This window comes from Typopeltis vanoorti, chromosome 4, assembly GCF_054136105.1.
Source record: "Typopeltis vanoorti isolate ZY-2024b chromosome 4, IOZ_Tvanoo_1.0, whole genome shotgun sequence".
Classification (NCBI taxonomy): domain Eukaryota; kingdom Metazoa; phylum Arthropoda; class Arachnida; order Uropygi; family Thelyphonidae; genus Typopeltis; species Typopeltis vanoorti.
Genome location: NC_143552.1, coordinates 155,007,207 through 155,026,682, shown reverse-complemented (window position 1 = coordinate 155,026,682; position 19,476 = coordinate 155,007,207). Strand labels below are relative to the sequence as shown.

Below are 19,476 nucleotides of genomic sequence, written 5' to 3'. Positions count from 1 at the left end.
AATCCAAGTCTCATTCATAGTAATAAATCGATGCACAAAATCGGTTTTATTCTTGTTAAAATGCTCCAAACACTGTTCAGAGATTTTCATGTGAGTATGTTTTTGATCTGCTGTGAGCAAGTGCAGCACCCATCTTGCACAAAGCTTTTTCATTTGCAATTCTTCATGCAAAATATATCCTACACATTCTTTTGAAATCCTATGGTCTCAGCAGCTTCAAGCACTTTGACTCACAGGTCATCCAATACCATATCGTGCACTTGATCAATGATTTTTGGTGATGTTGTTTGTCCAAATGGTTTTTAGATGTCCTTCACGTGGATCATCTTCAAGGCTGGTACGGCCATGTTTAAACTCGGCAGCCCATTTCATAATTGTCGAAAACGAAGGAGAAGAGTGCCCATAAACTTTTATGAACTTCGAATGAATTTTTTTTGCCGTTAAACCTTCTTTTACGAAGAATTTTATAACCGCACGATATTCAATTTTATCCATTTCAAGGAATACAGACAATTCTTTTGCATCAAACAGCTGTATAAAACAAACTACTTGATAGAATGACTTGCAGTTTCACATGGATGCTTATGACTGATATCCTAACTTGGAAAAAAAAAATCTTTTTTGCAATCTATGGCATATATATGTACAGGCCTGGCTGGTGGCGTGTGCGAAGTGTGCAATATACACAGGTGCCGCAGAAGAAAAGGCACCTAAAAGATGTCAAAAAATATGAGATAAGATTTAAACGAACAACGAATGGTACAGAATGGTACATATAATTATGAATGTACATCATCTTCCGTTCGGGCCCCTTCAGGTCTTCCTGGAAACAAACAAATAAATTCTGAAAATGTATCCTGGACCCGATTATATGTAATTTTTTGATTAAAATTTATGAAAATATACCTAAAATAGTTCTTTATTTTTTGATGTATCATAAATCAACTTATGAGTAATTGTTGAGTTCCAGGTAAGGGCCGTATCTTAATTTTAATCGGATCAGATGCATGTGGTCTGGCCCTAAAAGTCTGCATACTACTGATAACTCATTCTTCTCGACATTCGAGCTTGTTATATTAGTGGGCTGTTAAGGCGGCGTCAGCGACACAAAATAATCGGCGAACTCACTAGCCCAATGCGAAACATTCTTGTAAAATTCTCTTTATCTGTTTTCGTTGAATCTTCAAAATTAATTTATTTATTAATACAAAATTAATGTAAAGCATATTTGAATAAATCTCTTAACTTTATATTACTATTTTATATTATTTTGAAAATTTATATAACTTGGAAAAATTTGTATAAGCAGGAATAATCCGTAGGTAACATTATACTGTAAAGCGGTTTTCATTTGTTTTTAATTTCCTGTTCGTTTTATTCACACTTTATTAAAAATAAACTTTTTTGGAAAGGCACCGAATATTAATCGCACACACAAGAAAAATACTATGTGCTGGTCCTGTGTGTGTATATATATATATATATATATATATATATATCTACTCTATAATATAAAACGATAAGCCTTTTTTTGTAATTTTTGTGTCACATTTTTTGTCAAGTTATTTGAAACTCAGGGGCCTGAGTTTCAAAAAAAAAAGGAGAACCAGTCTGGAACTCGGAGGGGTTGGGTGCCATGGGGGGAGGGGGGGGGGGGCTTTCGAGTCATCATAATTCAAGGAGAACCAGCCTACCAGGGGTGGTTGGGCAGAATAGTCATGGGGGGGGAGATCTCCCCTAGTATGTGTGTGTGTGTGTGTGTGTGTGTCACAGGGAAATGATGAAAATAGGGATTTGATCAAATCCCTAAGGGATATGATCAATTCACGGAAGATGTTAAAATAACAACTCTGTGGGGTGATTTCCCTGAAGAAAGTAAGTGATTTGATCAAATCCCTTAACTGTTTTAGTGAAAAGATGAAATAATATTGTTTAGATATTAAAAGTATTTATTTAGTAAACCATGCATTATTAAATGTAGAATAAAAACAAAAAGGATATTTTTAGTGAAATTTTAAACATTTTTCGTGGATACAAGCTCCCCTCTGGCGTCTGTGCTGGCCAAACATTACGCGAGGAAGGTTGCGCGCATTTTTATTATTGTTTTCTATATTTCAAGTTTTATCAAGTACCTACCGTAGAAAAATGAGTTCAGATATAGAAAAAAATCACTCTGACCGAATTTGTATCTGAAGAACAGTTCAATGAAACTGTCAGGACGTTTTTGAACAAGCGGCATGAAAAAGAAAAACCTTTGTGGACTCGCGAAAGGATAGAAGAAGCTGTCACAATGATTGAACAATTTAAATTAGCCCCACTACTTAAACTGCAACGGACACATAAACAGTAGTATTATGGAAAAAAATACGATGTTATGGAAGTAGGTACTAAAAAATCTTTGATTTTGAAGAGAAAGTCTGAATTCGATCCAATTGTGAAAATAGTACCAACGGAAAATTTTTACCACATACTTCGGGAAACCCATCATTCAACTGGCCATGGAGGAAGAGATAAAATGCTGTATAGTTTGAAATCGAAATACCTAATACCTACTTCAGTTGTACTGGAGTTTTTAAAGCTGTGCATGGTATGTCAGTAAAAAAAATTTCCAAACAAAGGAATCGTTGTTTGCCCAATTGTATCTAGCGACTTCAGTCATCGTGGCCAAGTCGATTTAGTTGACTTACAGTCGACACCAGATAGAAATTACAAATGGCTATTAAACTACCAGGACCACGTGACGAAATTCAGCTTTCTTCGACCGTTGATTACAAAAAAGAGGCTGCTGAAGTAGCAATGGAGCTATTAAAAATATTTTTGGAAGTAGGTTGTCCTCATATACTACAAAGCGACAATGGCCGTGAGTTTACGGCTGCTGTCATACAAGAATTGACAAACCTGTGGCCAACGTGCAAAATTGTAAATGGTAGGCCTAGACATCCAGCTAGTCAAGGATCTGTTGAGCGATCAAATCAAGATGTTGAAGCTATGTTACGTGCTTGGCTAATTGACAATGACACAAAAAATTGGTCTATAGGTTGTTACTTTGTTCAATTCCAAAAGAATTCCTCTTTTCATCGAACCATTAAACAATCACCTTACAAAGCTTTATTTGGAACAGAACCAAAAACAGGACTCCAATCTAGTCATATTTCGAAAGAATTGCTTGAAAAACTTGTTACTGAAGAGGACTTGGATCTATTTCTTAATCAGCAGGACCATGACATTATTTTAACACCAGAAGACTTGCCAGCAGCTTTCTTAGAGAACAACAACAACAACACTTCAACTTCAAAAGATCCACCAGCATCTGAATTAATTGATTACAATGCTTCAACTTCAAATGATCTATTAATAGTTAAATCAACCAACAATAACACTTCAATGTCACACGATCTACCGGCAGCTGATTTACTCACCAAAAAGGCTATAAATTTAGAGGATCTACCAGAAATTTAATCAATTTCTTTATCGACAATAAGACAACTCGAACCAGTTAACAACTCTACTTCAACTCCTGCTTCAACAGTTAAAACATCTGTAGTGTTACTTGCATCAGAAGGGGAAGCAACTGTCAGCGACAGTAAAGCATATTGTGTTGTTTGTAGAATGGAATCTACTAGAGCCCATTCATGTGACATTTGTAAAAATCCGGTGCACTCAATATGTGGGAATATAGTAGGTAAAGAAGGATATGGATCGAAAATTCTATGCTATTTATGCCAAAAAGAAGAGAGCATTAAAGATCAGAGGGAAAATGCTGCAAAACACCTGAAAAGATCAGCTGAAAATATGAAAGAAGTTTCTTTGAAGAAATTTAAAGATGTGTTAGTGAATTCCACAGTTTTGGTGTATGTATCTAAGGTAGATAGAGGCCCATTAGATGGAAATAACATCGTGGGGATCGTATTAGATATAAAAAATAATTTATACCAAATTGGTACCTCAGTTGGAATTATAAAAGATTGGCTACCTAGAAACGCTCTTCAAATAGCTACTACAACATTTACCGAAACAGTTTCACAGTTTAACCTAAGTCTGCATGAGATTGCAGGAAAATTATCCATATTTGGAGGTCAAGGATTTAAGAAGTGTTCCTGTGAGCAATCCAAATTACAATGTAAAACAAAAAGATGTGCCTGTAAAAAAAGTAACGTACTTTGTAACTCGAGATGCCACAAATCAACAACGTGTTTTAATAAAAATGAACAAACATTATTATTTATTAATTACATTCACGAAAAATGTTTAAAATTTCACTAAAAATATCCTTTTTGTTTTTAAAAATATCAGCTTAAGTACCTATTTCTTTTGTTAATTAGTTTCGAATAAATAATTTGTGTTTCAATGACTATTGTTGTATTAACTATTCTACATTTAATAATGCATGGTTTACTAAATAAATACTTTTAATATCTAAACAATATTATTTCATCTTTTCACTAAAACAGTTAAGGGATTTGATCAAATCACTTACTTTCTTCAGGGAAATCACCCCACAGAGTTGTTATTTTAACATCTTCCATGAATTGATCATATCCCTTAGGGATTTGATCAAATCCCTATTTTCATCATTTCCCTACGACATATATATATATATATATATATATACAGGGTGTTCGGGATAAATTTGACATATTTATAATTAATTATATTTTTCCGTAAGTTACATGTATTAACACACACTTCTCTTCATTTAAAAGTTTGGACCCTTCTTCATTCATATACAAGATGTCAGAAAGGATGGATAGCTGGAACCCACCTGGAAGAGAATAACTTGTATCATGATGATTCGTGCCCGCCATCAAAATAAGGATATTACGACTGCTGCCCAATGCTCCCTGAATACAGTAAAAACAATCAGGCATGAACTAGAGACTTGCAATGGTGACTACGAGGATGTAGAAAGAAGAAAGATCCCTAGCAGACGATCTGATTGCGTTCGTACAGCAGAATTCCTCGCAAATCTGCAGGAACAGGTGTTGAAGAACCCTGGCATTGGAATTCGGGCTTTGTTCGTGGAGTTGCTAACTGTAGTCAAGCCCTGGATAACAAGGGTAGCCAATGGTAGGCCGTATGTATGGCAGCAGGATTCGGCCCCTTGCCACACCTCTGGGAAAAGTCAAAAATGGTTGTCTGAAAATTTCTACGACTTCACCAGTCCAAATGTTTGGCCTCCAAACTCCCCAGACCTTAACCCCATGGATTATTTTGTATGGCACTTCCAGTAATACAAAAGCCCAGTTAATGGATAAAATTAAAACAGTTTTTGCGGCCCTTCCCAGGGAGACTGTAGCATCAGCTTGTTCGAGGTTCCGAAGCAGAATTGAAGCTGTGATCGATGCTAATGGTGGTTATTTTGAGTAAATCTTGTTGATAGTATTGTAATTAACTCTGCCTGTAATGTTTTTTTGTCAATTCATTAAATTTAATAGATACAAAGAAGATTTTCTTTTTCCTTACGAAACTGTCAAATTTATCCCGAACACCCTGTATATATATATATATATATATATATATATCAGCTATGTCACATGCCCATTTCAGTTGGATATGCTGTCGTGTAGTTTATGCAACCTGCGCTGCAGTATTGACATCAGTTTTACCTTATGATTGCATTTTTATTGATGTATGAAAGTTTTAAGAGTGCATAGTGAATCAGTGCGCATATTAATTGGTCCAATGCAATTAATTGTAGGATGACTTTCAATACTTTAATTTATTAGTTAATTGTAACCAAATCTACATAGAGTGGGAGACAATGTTTGTTTTAACATATATTAGAAAATAATAAAGGAGAATGCTATATTTGGTTGGTATATTTGAATCACTCAAAGGTTGTAAATATGTGAACCATAATTTTTAAGCCATGTGAGAATGGGAAATATAAAGGAAAGAATAAGTATGAGTAGAAATACTTTCATTCGTGACAAATGAATTATTAATAATTAACATTTGTGATATGTGTGTCCTATAAGTTGTTGGGTAGAGTGAATAGCATACGATCCTATCAAGTCTAGACACGAATAAGTGAATTTGTATTGCCATAATTTAAAAAAAAAATACTTATGAAGAGAGGAAAAGAGATTTGTTTGCAAAGTATAAATAACTAACCAATAATAAACAGCCATTTATACATTTAGTAGTTCAGTTTAAAACTATAGGCAGAGGCTAATCCAATGCACTAATAATATCGATCAGGTGCTTCATTTAGGCATGGCAGGAATGCATGCAGTTGGATGGAGCAGTAGATCATCTTGTAAAATTTGTTGTGTATGTTATGTGTATTTCTCTGTTTATGTCTATTTCGCTTCATTTTCTAATAATTTTATTTTCTTTACTGAGACGGTATATACATTTTACGCAATAATAGCATGCATAATATCCAATCGTTATCGGAATTATCCACACTTTCGGGAATCCCACATTCATTAGTTTTATTTTTATTATTATTATTTTTTTTAAATTTAATGTCAGTGGCTCTTCTGCCCTCTCAATAATAGATATCTCGCACATGCTAGTATTTTGTTGTAGATCAACAACTTCTTATAATACACAAAGTATTCAATTTTATTCAGGAATAGATAAATTTTTTTTATGTTTGTTGTCTCCAAAGACTAGAATAAAAATGTTCCTATATCGTTAAGAAACTTTCCAACTTCAACAGATGCTACACTGCACAAACAAGAAAAACAAGTAGCTTTGTTTATCACTAAATAACATTTAACACCTGTGTTCTATATTTAGGAACAATTAGTATAATTAGAGACAACTCAAACAACACACTTAATGGAAAAAGACTCTGCTCCCACAGACTATGCTACATGCATGCAAACAAAACAGCTTTATTGTAGCAATAAACATAGCAGCTAATTAAACACATTTGTCCTAATATCTGCTTTCAAATTTTCAGTTCCAGAAAATATGTGTAACTGCTGTTTATAATACAGCCATTGGACACAGAAAGCTCTCAATTTATGAAAAGCAAAATTATTATTATTATTATTATGATTTATTATTATTATTATTATTACGGGTATCTCCATGGAGTCAGTAGACTCATCGCGGGAGATCCAAACTAGCAAAACGATATCTGTCATATCTCTTCTTGAATTCATTTACAGACAAAGAGCTCACAACCAAGTCAGGCAATGAATTCCACTCATTCACCACCCTCCAGGCAAAAAACTTTGTTCTGACACCCTTGTTAACCATACTCTTCTTTAAAATTCCAGGGATGACCTCTTGTTCTTCCATCACTATCACACAGCTGAAACATTTCCCCTGCATCAATCCTATAAAAACCTTTCAGTAATTTAAATGTTTCTATCATATCCCCTCTTCTCCGCCTATCAACCAACCTCTGCAATCCACAAGCTCTCAGTCTATCAATGTAGGGAGCATTTTTTGCATCACTTATCAACTTAGTCACTCTTCTCTGACCCCTCTTCACAGCCTCCTCATCTCGAAGGAATCCAGGTGGCCAGACCTGAGCACAGTAATCCAAATGTGGAAGTATCAACGCTTTATAAAGGGGAATAATAACCTCTTTATCTCTGCAGGTCAGTGTGTTCCTCAACAACCAAGTAATCCTATGTGCAATCTTGGACACCTTAGCAATGTGTCCTCTGAACTTCATCTCCCTATCTACCAACACCCCTAAGTCCCTAGTCTCATCAATCTCTTGGAGTACCTTTCCATCAATGTAGTACACAGCTGGTAATCTTTTAATCCCAAAATGCATGACTTTACACTTTTCCACATTGAATTGACATCCGTTATCTTTTGCCCATTCTACCAGCTTATTTAAATCATCCTGCAAACTTTCAACATCAGCTTGAATTTTTTATTGCGCTACCCCACTTTGCATCATCAGAAACAACTGAATATCTCCCCGTAAGCCATTTTCTATATCATTTATATACAAATTAAACAACAATGGCCCAAGCCCTGAGGCACACCACTGGTCACCTGCCTCATCCTAGACTCGACTCCTCCATACACCACCTTATGGCATCTCTCCCTGAGCCATTCACCTATCCATATCACCAATTTAGTATCCATTCCCATCTGATCCAATTTGCGTAACAGTGTTCTATGGGGTCAAAAGCCTTAGCAAAATCCAGAAATACCACTGTGTAGCCAGTTCCTTTGTCCAACTCAGATGTCATTCTATTATGAAAAGTTAATAGATTGCTGAGGCAGGATCTACCTTTAACAAAACCATGTTGGCCTCTATAGAGTATCATATCCTGATCCACCCATTCTTGAATTTTGTCTTTAACCAACTTTTCCAATACTTTTACCACTACTCCTGAGATGATGATTCGTCTGTAATTAACTACCACAGTTTTAGAGCCACCCTTATGCAAAGGAACCGCTTTGCCTAACTTCCACTCCCTAGGGACCATACCAGAGTTCAAACTTAAATTAAATATCCAAGTAAGAGGGGTTGACAATTCATTTGCACATTCACGCAACACCCGAGCTGATATTCTATCTAAGCCTACAGCAGTGTTTGCATTTAAATTTTGCAATATATTAAATACCTCTGATTTCTTAGCTTCAATTCTCACATTAGTTATTGCTACAGGTACAGAGATATCCTCACTTGGGTGATAGACTTTTGAAAAGGGATCACTCAGTAACTCGACTATTACATCTGATTTTGTCACCTCAATTCCAGCAGCACCCACTAAAGTTATCTTTCCACATAGCGGAAGAACTCTTTGGGGTTACCCTTGATCTCTTTGGCTAAGGTCTTCTCATAATCTGATTTAGCTTTTCTTACTATGCTGGTAGCCTTCTTAGCTTGAGCCTTGCTGCTCATGGGTGTATTGATCACCTTTCTCCTTGTAAATTCTCCATAACATTTTCTTTTTTTGCAGGTCAAGCTTGACCTGCAAAAAAAGAAAACTACTGCTCGTCCATCTAATTAATTAATTAATATATATATAGAGATATATATATATATATATAAAACTTGAAATCAGTTTGCATTGCATTTGGTATATTCGATATCAGATGCAACTAACATGGCATGTAACATCTTTAACCACACCAGATATAGTACTAATGATATCATTTTGAACTGTGGAAGTTCCTTGAAATACAGTCAAGTCCTTTAAATTACTATCTAAAAGAGGATTATACTCAAGGAGCACATTTAAAAATTTTTATAATTTCCATGGGGTGCTTAAGGGTCAAAGCTGTATAACTGAGAGGAGACCTCCACATAGCCTTTAAAGGAATGCGGAGAACCGACCAGGGCTTCTGACCTAATGTCCAATCCTCACCTTCTCGTGGTGCACCCTGTTGGGTATCTACTTTGATAAACAAACGAGGATGGGCTGGCAATTTGGGATTTAGCCGACCAAATTGTATTCTTATTGGTTAAACCAAAATAAAAAATGATGGTACAACATGACAAAATTTCATGCCAGCTGGGGCGTCGCCCGGTTAAACAAGGCCCCCGTTGTTTTCGCCAGGGAACCAGGGCGAACAGCAAAAAGTCAGCTACTGGAACAAATCTGAAAACAAACCCCAACTCAACATCACCAGAGTTAAAGATCGGTACTATCAACGTAAGAAGCCTGAATGGCAAAGAAATGGAACTAGCTGAGGAATTAGATAAGTACCAGATCGACATAATAGGGGTGACTGAAACAAAAAAGACCAAAACTGGTGAGATCTTTCTGAGCAATAAATACAAAATGTTATATTCAGGCAATGACAATCAAGGAAAAGAAGGAGTAGCCATAGTATTCAACACAAAATATGAGGCTAATCTTCTTGAATGGCAGTCAGTCTCAAGTAGAGTAATGTGAGCAAATGTGAGAATGGGTAACTGGACAATGAGGTTTATTTGTGCCTATGGTCCCACAGAAGGTTCTAAGGTAGAAGTGGAAGAATTTTTTGACGCTTTAGAAAAAGCAACTGACACAATGAAAAAGGAAAAGTTGGTCCTTGTTGGCCAAGGATCTAAATAGCAGAGTAGGAAATGATTGTGAGACATACAAAAATATTTTGGGAAAATTTGGAGAAAAGAGCAAAGCTAATAATAATGGCAAATATCTGTTGGATTTCTGCTCAGGACATGGACTGGTTATTACTAACACCATGTTCCAAAATAAAAATGTGCACAAATTCACATGGAGAGAAGAGGCTAGGAATAAGAAAAGTCTCATTGACTATGTTATTGTTGATAGTGATGTTTTCTCCCTGGTGCAGGACACCAGAGTGTACAGAGGATTTGAAATTGGAAGCGATCACTATTTAGTCTTGAGGAGGATAAAATTGAATTTCATATTGAAAAGAATAACATGTAAGAAAGTTTTAAAGCGAATAAAAGTTGAGCAGCTCTCGGATGTGAACTGTAGACTAAAATACAGAAAGATTATTGAAAAGAAAATGAAAGAGTTTGAGAACAGGAATCAAACCTTGGAGATTCAGTGGCAAACTCTGAAGAAAACATTGATTGATTCTGCCAGAGAGGCATGTGGTGAGGTTGTCTGCAAAGATAAAAAAAATCAGAACTCCCTGGTGGACACAGGAAGTTAAAGAGGCAGTGAAGGAAAAGAAGAAAGCATATCAAAAGTTCCTGGCAAATAAGTCAGCTTTTACTCTTACAGAATACAGAGAAAAATGTAAGAAAGCTAAACAAAAGTCATGGGAGGACTTTTGCAAGAATATAGAAAATAAATATCAAGAAGGTGGCAAAATATTCTGGAGGCTGTTGAAGAAGCTTAGGAATTGAGGAAAGAGTGCTGTTAAAGGAGTTAGAGATGATAAAGGTGACATGAAAACAGGAGAAAAAGATATCTTTGAAGTATGGAGTAATTACTTTGAAAAACTGCTAAATGAAACAAACAGTGATGACAGCACAGTGATAAAAAACACTGACCAGGCATGCAGTCAGGAATACATATCCATACTTGAAGTAGAAAAAGCCATCAAAGGCTTGAAATGTGGAAAGGCAGCAGGAGTAGATGATATTCGACCAGAAATGCTGAAGTATGGTGGTATAAAAGTCTTACAGTGGCTGCACTGCATAGTTCAGAAGGCCTGGACAGAGGGAAGAATTCCCGATGATTGGAGTAGAGCTCTCATAGTACTCATATATAAAAAGGGGGGGGGGGGCTTTAACAGAAATAAATGCAAAAATATAATATTGGTGATATTTCTATTTCACGGATGAGCATTGCACACCTAGCATAACCTGATTCAGACCTCATATATATGTAACTTGGGTTTTTCATCCCGCATACAGACAAATCGGCTCTTCAGAACACACGCAATTTACAGACAAAAAATACTAGTTGCGGTGGTGGTGGAGGTGGGCTGTAGATGGCGTTGATGGAGATGATTTGTAATACAGGTTCGGTGTAGTGGTTGAGACGGTTGTAGGTGTCCTCCTGCGATGAGTCTTTGGAATAATAATAATAATAATAAAAAAAAAAGAATAATAATATATATATTTTACTGAACTAATTCAGAAGATGAGGTGCTTTCAGTTATAGGAAACTCATGTATTTTGAAACTAATTCCACTTTTCCTACTTAGTACAGAGATTTTGTAAACAGAATAGTAACCAAAACACTAAACAGAAGTTAATGTAAGTTATAGGATACTCATGTATTTTGAAACTAATTCCACTTTTCCTAGTTAGTAAAGAGATTTTGTAAACAGAATAGTAACCAAAACACTAAACAGAAGTTAATGTAAGTTTATGAAAGTTTCTGGTCTGGGTAGTGGCCCTTCCCATAGCATTATACATGTCCTCAAGGACTTGCATTATGGGAGATACTAAGGCAAGTGATCAGAACTTATTCCACCTTTACAACAAGTTGCCCTAGTCTGAAAATACTTCAGGTGCAAACTTAGTTTACTTACACTTGGATAAAGGATTAAACCAAATATATAATTGGTAGAAGTTAATGTACTTTGTGCATATTATGTGAACAGATGAATCATTGGAAAAAGCAGTTGTGTTGAGGAAGACTGATGACATGAGAAGGGATGACTGCAAAAAAGTTAAACAACATAAAGGAACTTATCAACTTGAACTTACAATTATTGAAGTAAAAACAAGAGTATGGGTGAGATGGAGAGCTTTTGTTTACAAGATCATAGAAACGATTGGATAGCACATCACAACAAAGAGATTTTGAAGGTTATTATTGTTTTACGGAGCTAGGTTAAGACTATAATTATGTGCACCTCTGAGTAAGTATGTTAAAGAAAATGATTGTAAAGTTACATAAATCCTTTCATGATATAAATCAGCTTAAGGCAAAAATTCTCATCTGTAGCTGAAATTACCAGTCTTCATCTTATTTCCCAATACCTAGTATTTTATGACAAAGAAATTTTAAAATTAATGTGTAAAGTGAAATATGTAGTTAATAATTCTGAGAATTAACTATGTGGTTGGAGAGTGGGTATATTAACCATCACTCAGCCAATCAGGTCAACTATTCTAACTACTTTAGTTAACAATTTCACCTACAGATATTTCTGATTACAGTTTATTTTCGAACTGTTCAGCAGAGAATTAATTAACTGTATATATTTCACTTTGGGATCATGGACATTTTTTTTTAAGAAGATAAATATTATCACATATCAATTTTAAAAATTTCTTCGTTTCATAAAATACTAGTATTGAGAAATAAGATTGAAGAAGACTAGTATTTCAGTCACAGATATTGCTTTAAGCTGATTTGCATTGTGAAAGGATTTATGTAATTTTACTGTCATTTCCAAAATACATGGGTATCCTATAATTGAAAGCACTTCATCTTCTGAATTAATTCAGTAAAAAATTAAATAAATAAATAGATAAAAACATATAGATGAGTGTCTTAAGTGAGCAGTGCAAAAAATGATGAAAGGTAACAAAAATAAACATTCTTAAATTTGGTGCTTTAACCACCCTGTCAGTTTTGTAAAAAAAAATTAATATCCCATCTTTAAATCTAGTAGTGTCTAAGTAAAAAAAAAAAAAGTGGATTAGCATTTGAAGAAATAAACAAATTAGGGAACTCGCTGATCAGTAAAATATAAAATATTAATTTCACTTTATACAGAATAAAAAATATTGCAATAAAAGCTAAATAAAATTAAATAAGTTTGCATTTGTTTTTCCTATTTATGCATCATTATATTTCTTTTTCTGTGAAGAATCTTCCCTGATGAATTTTCAGTGAAGAATTTTCTGTAAAAACCTTAGGTGCATTTCTATCAAGACCTTGCAAAGAGATAAAATGACTTCATTATCCATACATGTCAATGTTCCTTTTATTATTTCAATTATCCTCTGAGTTATACTGCAGGCTTTGCTATGGCCCTTGAGCAACTTTCTATCTACTAAAACTCCAAGATTCCTAGCCTGATTACTTCTAGCATAATCCAACCAACCAACTCGGTATGCTGTTTCATATTTCATCACACAAAAAGTGCATAACTTTGCATTACAGATTTTGAACTGATAGTCTTTTTCACATACCCACGGTTCCAGGCTATTCAAATTATTCTACATGAACTGCATACCTGATTACCTTGCCTATCTTTGCATAATCAGTAAACATACTCTTTGTTGATGATCCAAGGGATTTAACAATACACATACATACAGCTGTATGTCTCCTGTTAAATTCCTCCTATTGTTACTAATATAAAGATTGAATAACAGTGGACGAAGGACTTATCCCTGAGATACACTATTGATCACCTTAAATCTTGCAGACTTGCATTCCTCATACGTCACTTTTTGATATTTGTCTGCTTACTATCCTCTTGTCAAAGCTAATAGTTTATAATCCAATCCCATATTTTCCAACATGGCATGCAATGGTCTTCCATGCTGTACCCTGTCTAAAGCCTTAGCAAATTCTGAAAGTTTCATGGTCTATTCATTCCTCTTGTCTAATTCAAGTCAAATAATGTCTATACACAAATACCAGGAGCATGTGGAAAAAAGGGGTTGAGTTTGTTGTCTCGGTGAATATGTTCTGGGCTAAAATTGTTGATATTAGTGAAAGTTGGCTCTTAAGATTACATGCAGTAACCAGATTTAAGCATATAGTATTTTTAGGAAGGACAAAACAGATGAGAGAGAGGGAGGTGGGGGTACTATTAATGATCTCACTTGATTTAAATTGTTAGGATAGAAACTCATGAAAACAATAACAGCAATTATGTCCCATGTAGCACTGAATTTGAGACTTTCAGGTGTGAAGTGGAGACTAGTAGGATGAAATATATGGTTGGGCATTGCTACCAACCTGGCAGTACAGATAATGGGGTTGATGAAATGTGTTGACAACTTCCTGATGGGTACTAAAAGAGTAATCATTATGGGTGACTTAAAATTATCTGAACATTGATTGGCTAGTAGAGAAAACTCATAGGTAAATATGATTTCATTGCTTCCACCTTAGTATCACCACCTCTGGGTCTGGCTCCCACTGACGAGACCTCAATAAAGGTTGAAACTGGTCTGGGTAGTGGCTCTTCCCTTGATGCATAGCATTATACATGTTCACAAGGAGATGTGCTTTGCATTATGGGAGATACTAAGACAAGGAGTAATGAGAGCTTGGTCCACCTTTACCACGAGTTGCCTCAGTCCTCAAGATACTTCAGGCACAAACTTTGTTTGCTTACACTTGGATAAAGGATTAACTAAATTTATTAAAACTCATTCTCCTTTATTCTTATCATGATAAGAATAAAGGAGAATTTATTATTATTACATGACACCTCCAAGGAGTCCAAAGACTCATCAAGGGAGGGCATCTACTGAACAATTGTCTTCACCACTCAGTCCACTAACCACTCGGCCAACCAGGTTGGCATATTGAACTGTTGCAAGACAACTTTCTCAAGAAGAAAATGTGAAAGAAGGAACTCGTGAACAAAGGGTGTTAGATTTGATCATACCATCAGACAAAGTCTGAGTTAAGGACAGAATTGTTTTGCTACCAGTTGGTGACAGTGATCATGCCATGTTGATTAGACAGTTTACTGAAATACAGCTGGAAATTATGACAAACTAAGAAAAATACTATGTTTAGTCCCATGTTATCAGAATGGGAAAAATATCAGGTGCATGGGATTTAAAAAAGATACTTAGATGATGCAGTAGTATCTGAATATGTATTCATAGAGTGAAGATCAAATAGGGTGAAAGTGAAATGATTGTGAAACAAGACGGTGATGTGGAATGAATATCATGAAATTACAAGTGAGAGGAGTTATGAAATATATAAAACATATGCCACAAAAGTTGCAAACCTTGTACAGAAACCCAAGTCAGAATATGAAGAGAAATTGGCTATGCAGACTAAAGATAGACCAAAAGAATTTTTTCTTTTTGCTTCATGTGAAAGAAAGAAAGAAAGAATGAATGAATGAATGTGAAAGAATACCAAACACAGATGATACTCTTGTGTCAGAAGCAGATGTGATTGTTCAAATAATGAGTGCTCAGTTCACTAAAATTTATCAACCAGTTGGATATAACATGGTGCACAGTGCTACATTGGATGAAATGATAGAGAAGCATGAGAAGGAGGTTCTGAGCTATTGCATAACCTGGATAAGAATTTGGCAATTTGGACAGATGAAATATCAACATGTTTGCTTAAGGAATGTTCAGCTGAACTGTTTAGGCTCTTTATGAGGGTGGTCTGAAAGATTCTCGACCTAACAATGAAAAAATGAATTTATAATTTCAAAATTATTTTTATTTTTCAACATAATCTCCCTTAAGACTAAGACATTACAGCGATTCTCCAGCATCATTATCCCGTCCCTGCAGTGGTTCTCAGTTAGATCTGAAAAATACCCCTCTATAGCTGCAATCACCTCTTGATTTGAAGAAAAACACTGACCAGCGAGGAAGAGTTTTAGTTTCGGGAAGAGATAGAAATCAGAGGGAGCCAAATCTGGGGAATAGGGCGGATGTTTCAACAATTCATAGTGCAGATCCCTTAATTTACCCATTGCCAAAACATCTTTGTGGGCAGGTGCATTGTCCTGATGAAAGATGATTTTTTTTTCTTCTGCAAACTAGGTCTTTTCTCTGAAATTTTTTTTTTTACATCTAGTCTGGTTAAAAGATCGGAATAATATTCTCCAGTTATTGTTTTACCCTTTTCAAGATAATTAATAAAGAAAATGCCTTTAGTATTCCAAAACACTGATGCCATGACCTTTCCTGCTGGTGGTATTGACTTTGTCTTCTTTGGCGCTGAACAACCAGATTCTGTCCACTGTTTTGACTGCTGTTTGGATTCTGGTGTGTAATGGTTGAATCCAAGTCTCATCCATAGTAATAAATCTACTCACAAAATCAGTTTTATTCTTGTTAAAACATTTTAAGCACTGTTCAGAGATTTTCATGCGAGTGCATTTTTGATCTGCTGTGAGCAAGTGCAGCACCCATCTTGCACAAAGTTTTTTCATTTGCAATTCTTCATGCAAAATATATCCTACACATTCTTTTGAAATGCCAATAGTCTCAGTAATTTCAAGCACTTTGACTCGCCAGTCATCCAACACCATATTGTGCACTTGATCAATGATTTCTGGTGTTGTTACACTTTTTGGATGTCCTTTACGTGGATCATCTTCAAGGATGATGATCCACGTGTAGTAGTATGGCCATGTGTAAAGTGGGTAGCCCATTTCTTAGTTGTCGTAAACAAAGGCAAAGAGTGCCCATAAACTTTTATGAACCATGAATGAATTTCTTTTGGCATTATACCTTCTTTTACAATGAATTTTATAACTGCACAATACTCAATTTTATCCATTTAAAGGGATGCAGACAACACTTTTGTTTCAGACAGCTGTATAAAAAACAAACTACTTGATAGAATGACTTTGCAGTTGCATATGGATGCTTATGAGACAGATATTCCAACTTAGAAAAAAAAATCTTGCCAATAATGTTTCCATCTATGGTCGAGGCCAAGAACTTTTCAGACCACCCTCATAGAATGGGAGGACTATCATACAATTAAAAAAAAAATGTATAACACAATTGGAAGAACGACAGTACATTGTGCCCTTCAATTGGAAAAGGCCTAAGCTTTTCATGACAGGAGGAATCTTTATACGGACTTTTTCAATCTAAGGCGAGTTAGCCGATCTGATTTTTTTCAGATCAGCTAACAGGGTTTTTCATTCCGCATACAGACAAATTGGCCCTTCAGAACACACACAATTTACAGACAAAAAATATTAGCAGTGGTGGGCAGTAGATGGCGCTGATGTAGATGATTGGTAGTAGAGGTTTGGTGGAGAAGGAAAGTTGTACAATAGACGATCTCTGGCGATGAGTCTTCGGACTCCTTGTAGGTGTCACGAAAATAATAATAATAATAGTCCCATTGTTACAAGGGTAGTGCAGAAACTTTGTCTAACTCCTGACCTGTTAGTATCTTAGGTTAATCTTAGTTGGTATGGCCACTTAATGGGAGAGGAAATGTTTTTCAGAACAGCTGTATCATCATAGGATGGCAAAAAAAAAAAATCTGCAGGAAGACCAAGATCCAAATGGATTGATACAGTTAAGTAGTGCTTTACGAAACCAAGATTTGTCTGTTGGAGACCTGACAAAATAACAGGTCTGTTTGAAAGAAAATTGTTTGATAGCAAACTAGTAATAATGTATGTAAACTTAATTGTGTAGTATTATCATAGTATTCTGTATACCCTTGATATGAATGAGTTCATATTTAAATCTTAGGTATGATATATTTGTTTATGAAACCTTACATTGTCTTTGGTTTTCTTTTTGTGCATAGACCTATTTTATCACCTATGGTAGTACGGCCAAATCGTCTTTGGTCAAATTTTTGGGGTGCGCTTTCATCTGATGGTTTTTATGCTCGTTCTCCTGATTATATTGATATAGTAAAAGAAAAAAGAAAGTAAGTAGCTTTTCATCTAAATTTGTATTAATTTTAAAATAAAAATAAAAAGAGTTTTTGAATGCACTTTCAAAAATGAAATCTGGGTATAAAAGATGTAGCAAAGCTTATTTAACTGGAATGATGATGGTCTTATTTACCAAAAGGCATGTCATGTGTTAATAGATTACATATACAGAATATACTACATTACCACAATGAAATAGTCATTAATTTCAATTTTGTACATTAGAAATACCGAATTTTTATGGATGATTCTACATTTGGTATTGAATTTTCAAAATGGTACCAAAATGATATTAGATTGGAAATAATGTCAAGATATGGAACTAGTAAATAAGAAGATTATGGATTTAAAAAGAGAAAAATTTAAAAAAAATTAAAAAGCAGTAGTAATAAATGATAAGCCAATGATACCTGGTGAGCATTGCCACTGCAAAAGTAGTGTATCTTTCCTAGTTGGAGGAAATCACAACCAGACCTCTAGATGGTAGATGTCTTTCATCACCCAGTGAAATACCACCACCTTGCTTATTAGAGACCTGAAGTGGCTGCAGCCATGTTTAGTCACTAGAGCAAGGGTTCTGGTTTCTCAACGTCCCTCCCCAACACTCTTTCCACATGCAGTGAGAGTGATACCCTCAATGACATACCAACACCACTCGAAGGTACAGCAGTAAAATGGTTCTGCAGGCCAGCTGCTGGTTAGTACACTGAACCGAACCAGTTAGTAATAATGAATCAGAAGGCTTCCCAATCAGCTAGCATCAAATCGTGCAACCATGTATTTTGCCAGTTCGTGACTAGAGGAAGACCAAATACTGTGGCTGCGGGTGGGGCTGTTAAGGTCACATATGGACAGGAGGTAGCGTTTGCTGTATCTGGACAGTATATTTGCAAGTCTGTCACCTTTCACTGATACAATGAGAGGTGACACTGCATGCTTCACTTCCTCTTTCTCTTCCTTGCCAAATACAATGGCCCACAACTCAAAGAAATGCGATTTTGCTGTGGATTTTAAAGATCCTCCCACAAAATATAGTTTTAAAAAAAATAAAAAATAAAAAATCCAACCAAAAAAATTATAAAAATCAACAGAAATCCAACCAAACAACCCACCAACACTAATTCTTACCAAAAATAAATAAAAAGTTTCCACATCCACTTCACCAACATCTGTGGCCTAAACAGCAATATAAACAATGTCCACCATCTACCTAAACCAGAATTACTTTTACTCACTGACTGAGAGTTCACTTATGAAAAATACATTTCTCTGATATTTCACATTCCTTGGTACTGAACGAGAGTTTTTGCTCTCTTAAAGTTTTCTGCCTGGTCTCTGGTGGCACCTATGTCTTTTAAGTAGTTCGCACTCAGGCAATTCGTGAATGCCAGGGAGTATTCCTGTAAGCTCTCTGGTCAACTTACCATAAGAAACTTTCATAGTTTCTACATTCGGCTTTGAAATAATGCTGGGTTTAATATCCACTTTGCTTATATAATTTTGTATTGCCAAACTGAATCCTTTTGG

The 19,476-nt window shown here is 35.4% G+C and overlaps 1 protein-coding gene across 2 annotated transcripts in view; it reads left to right on the top strand.

Annotated features, from left to right (window-relative positions):
• Nucleotides 1-19,476, top strand: part of Plod (procollagen lysyl hydroxylase) — a 339,227-nt gene that overhangs the window by 193,850 nt on the left and 125,901 nt on the right. For both annotated transcript variants that reach the window (XM_090392044.1, XM_090392043.1), the window contains one exon: nucleotides 17,817-17,942. In XM_090392044.1, the coding sequence (XP_090248170.1) occupies nucleotides 17,817-17,942 (126 nt within the window). The remainder of the gene's footprint in view (nucleotides 1-17,816; nucleotides 17,943-19,476) is intronic.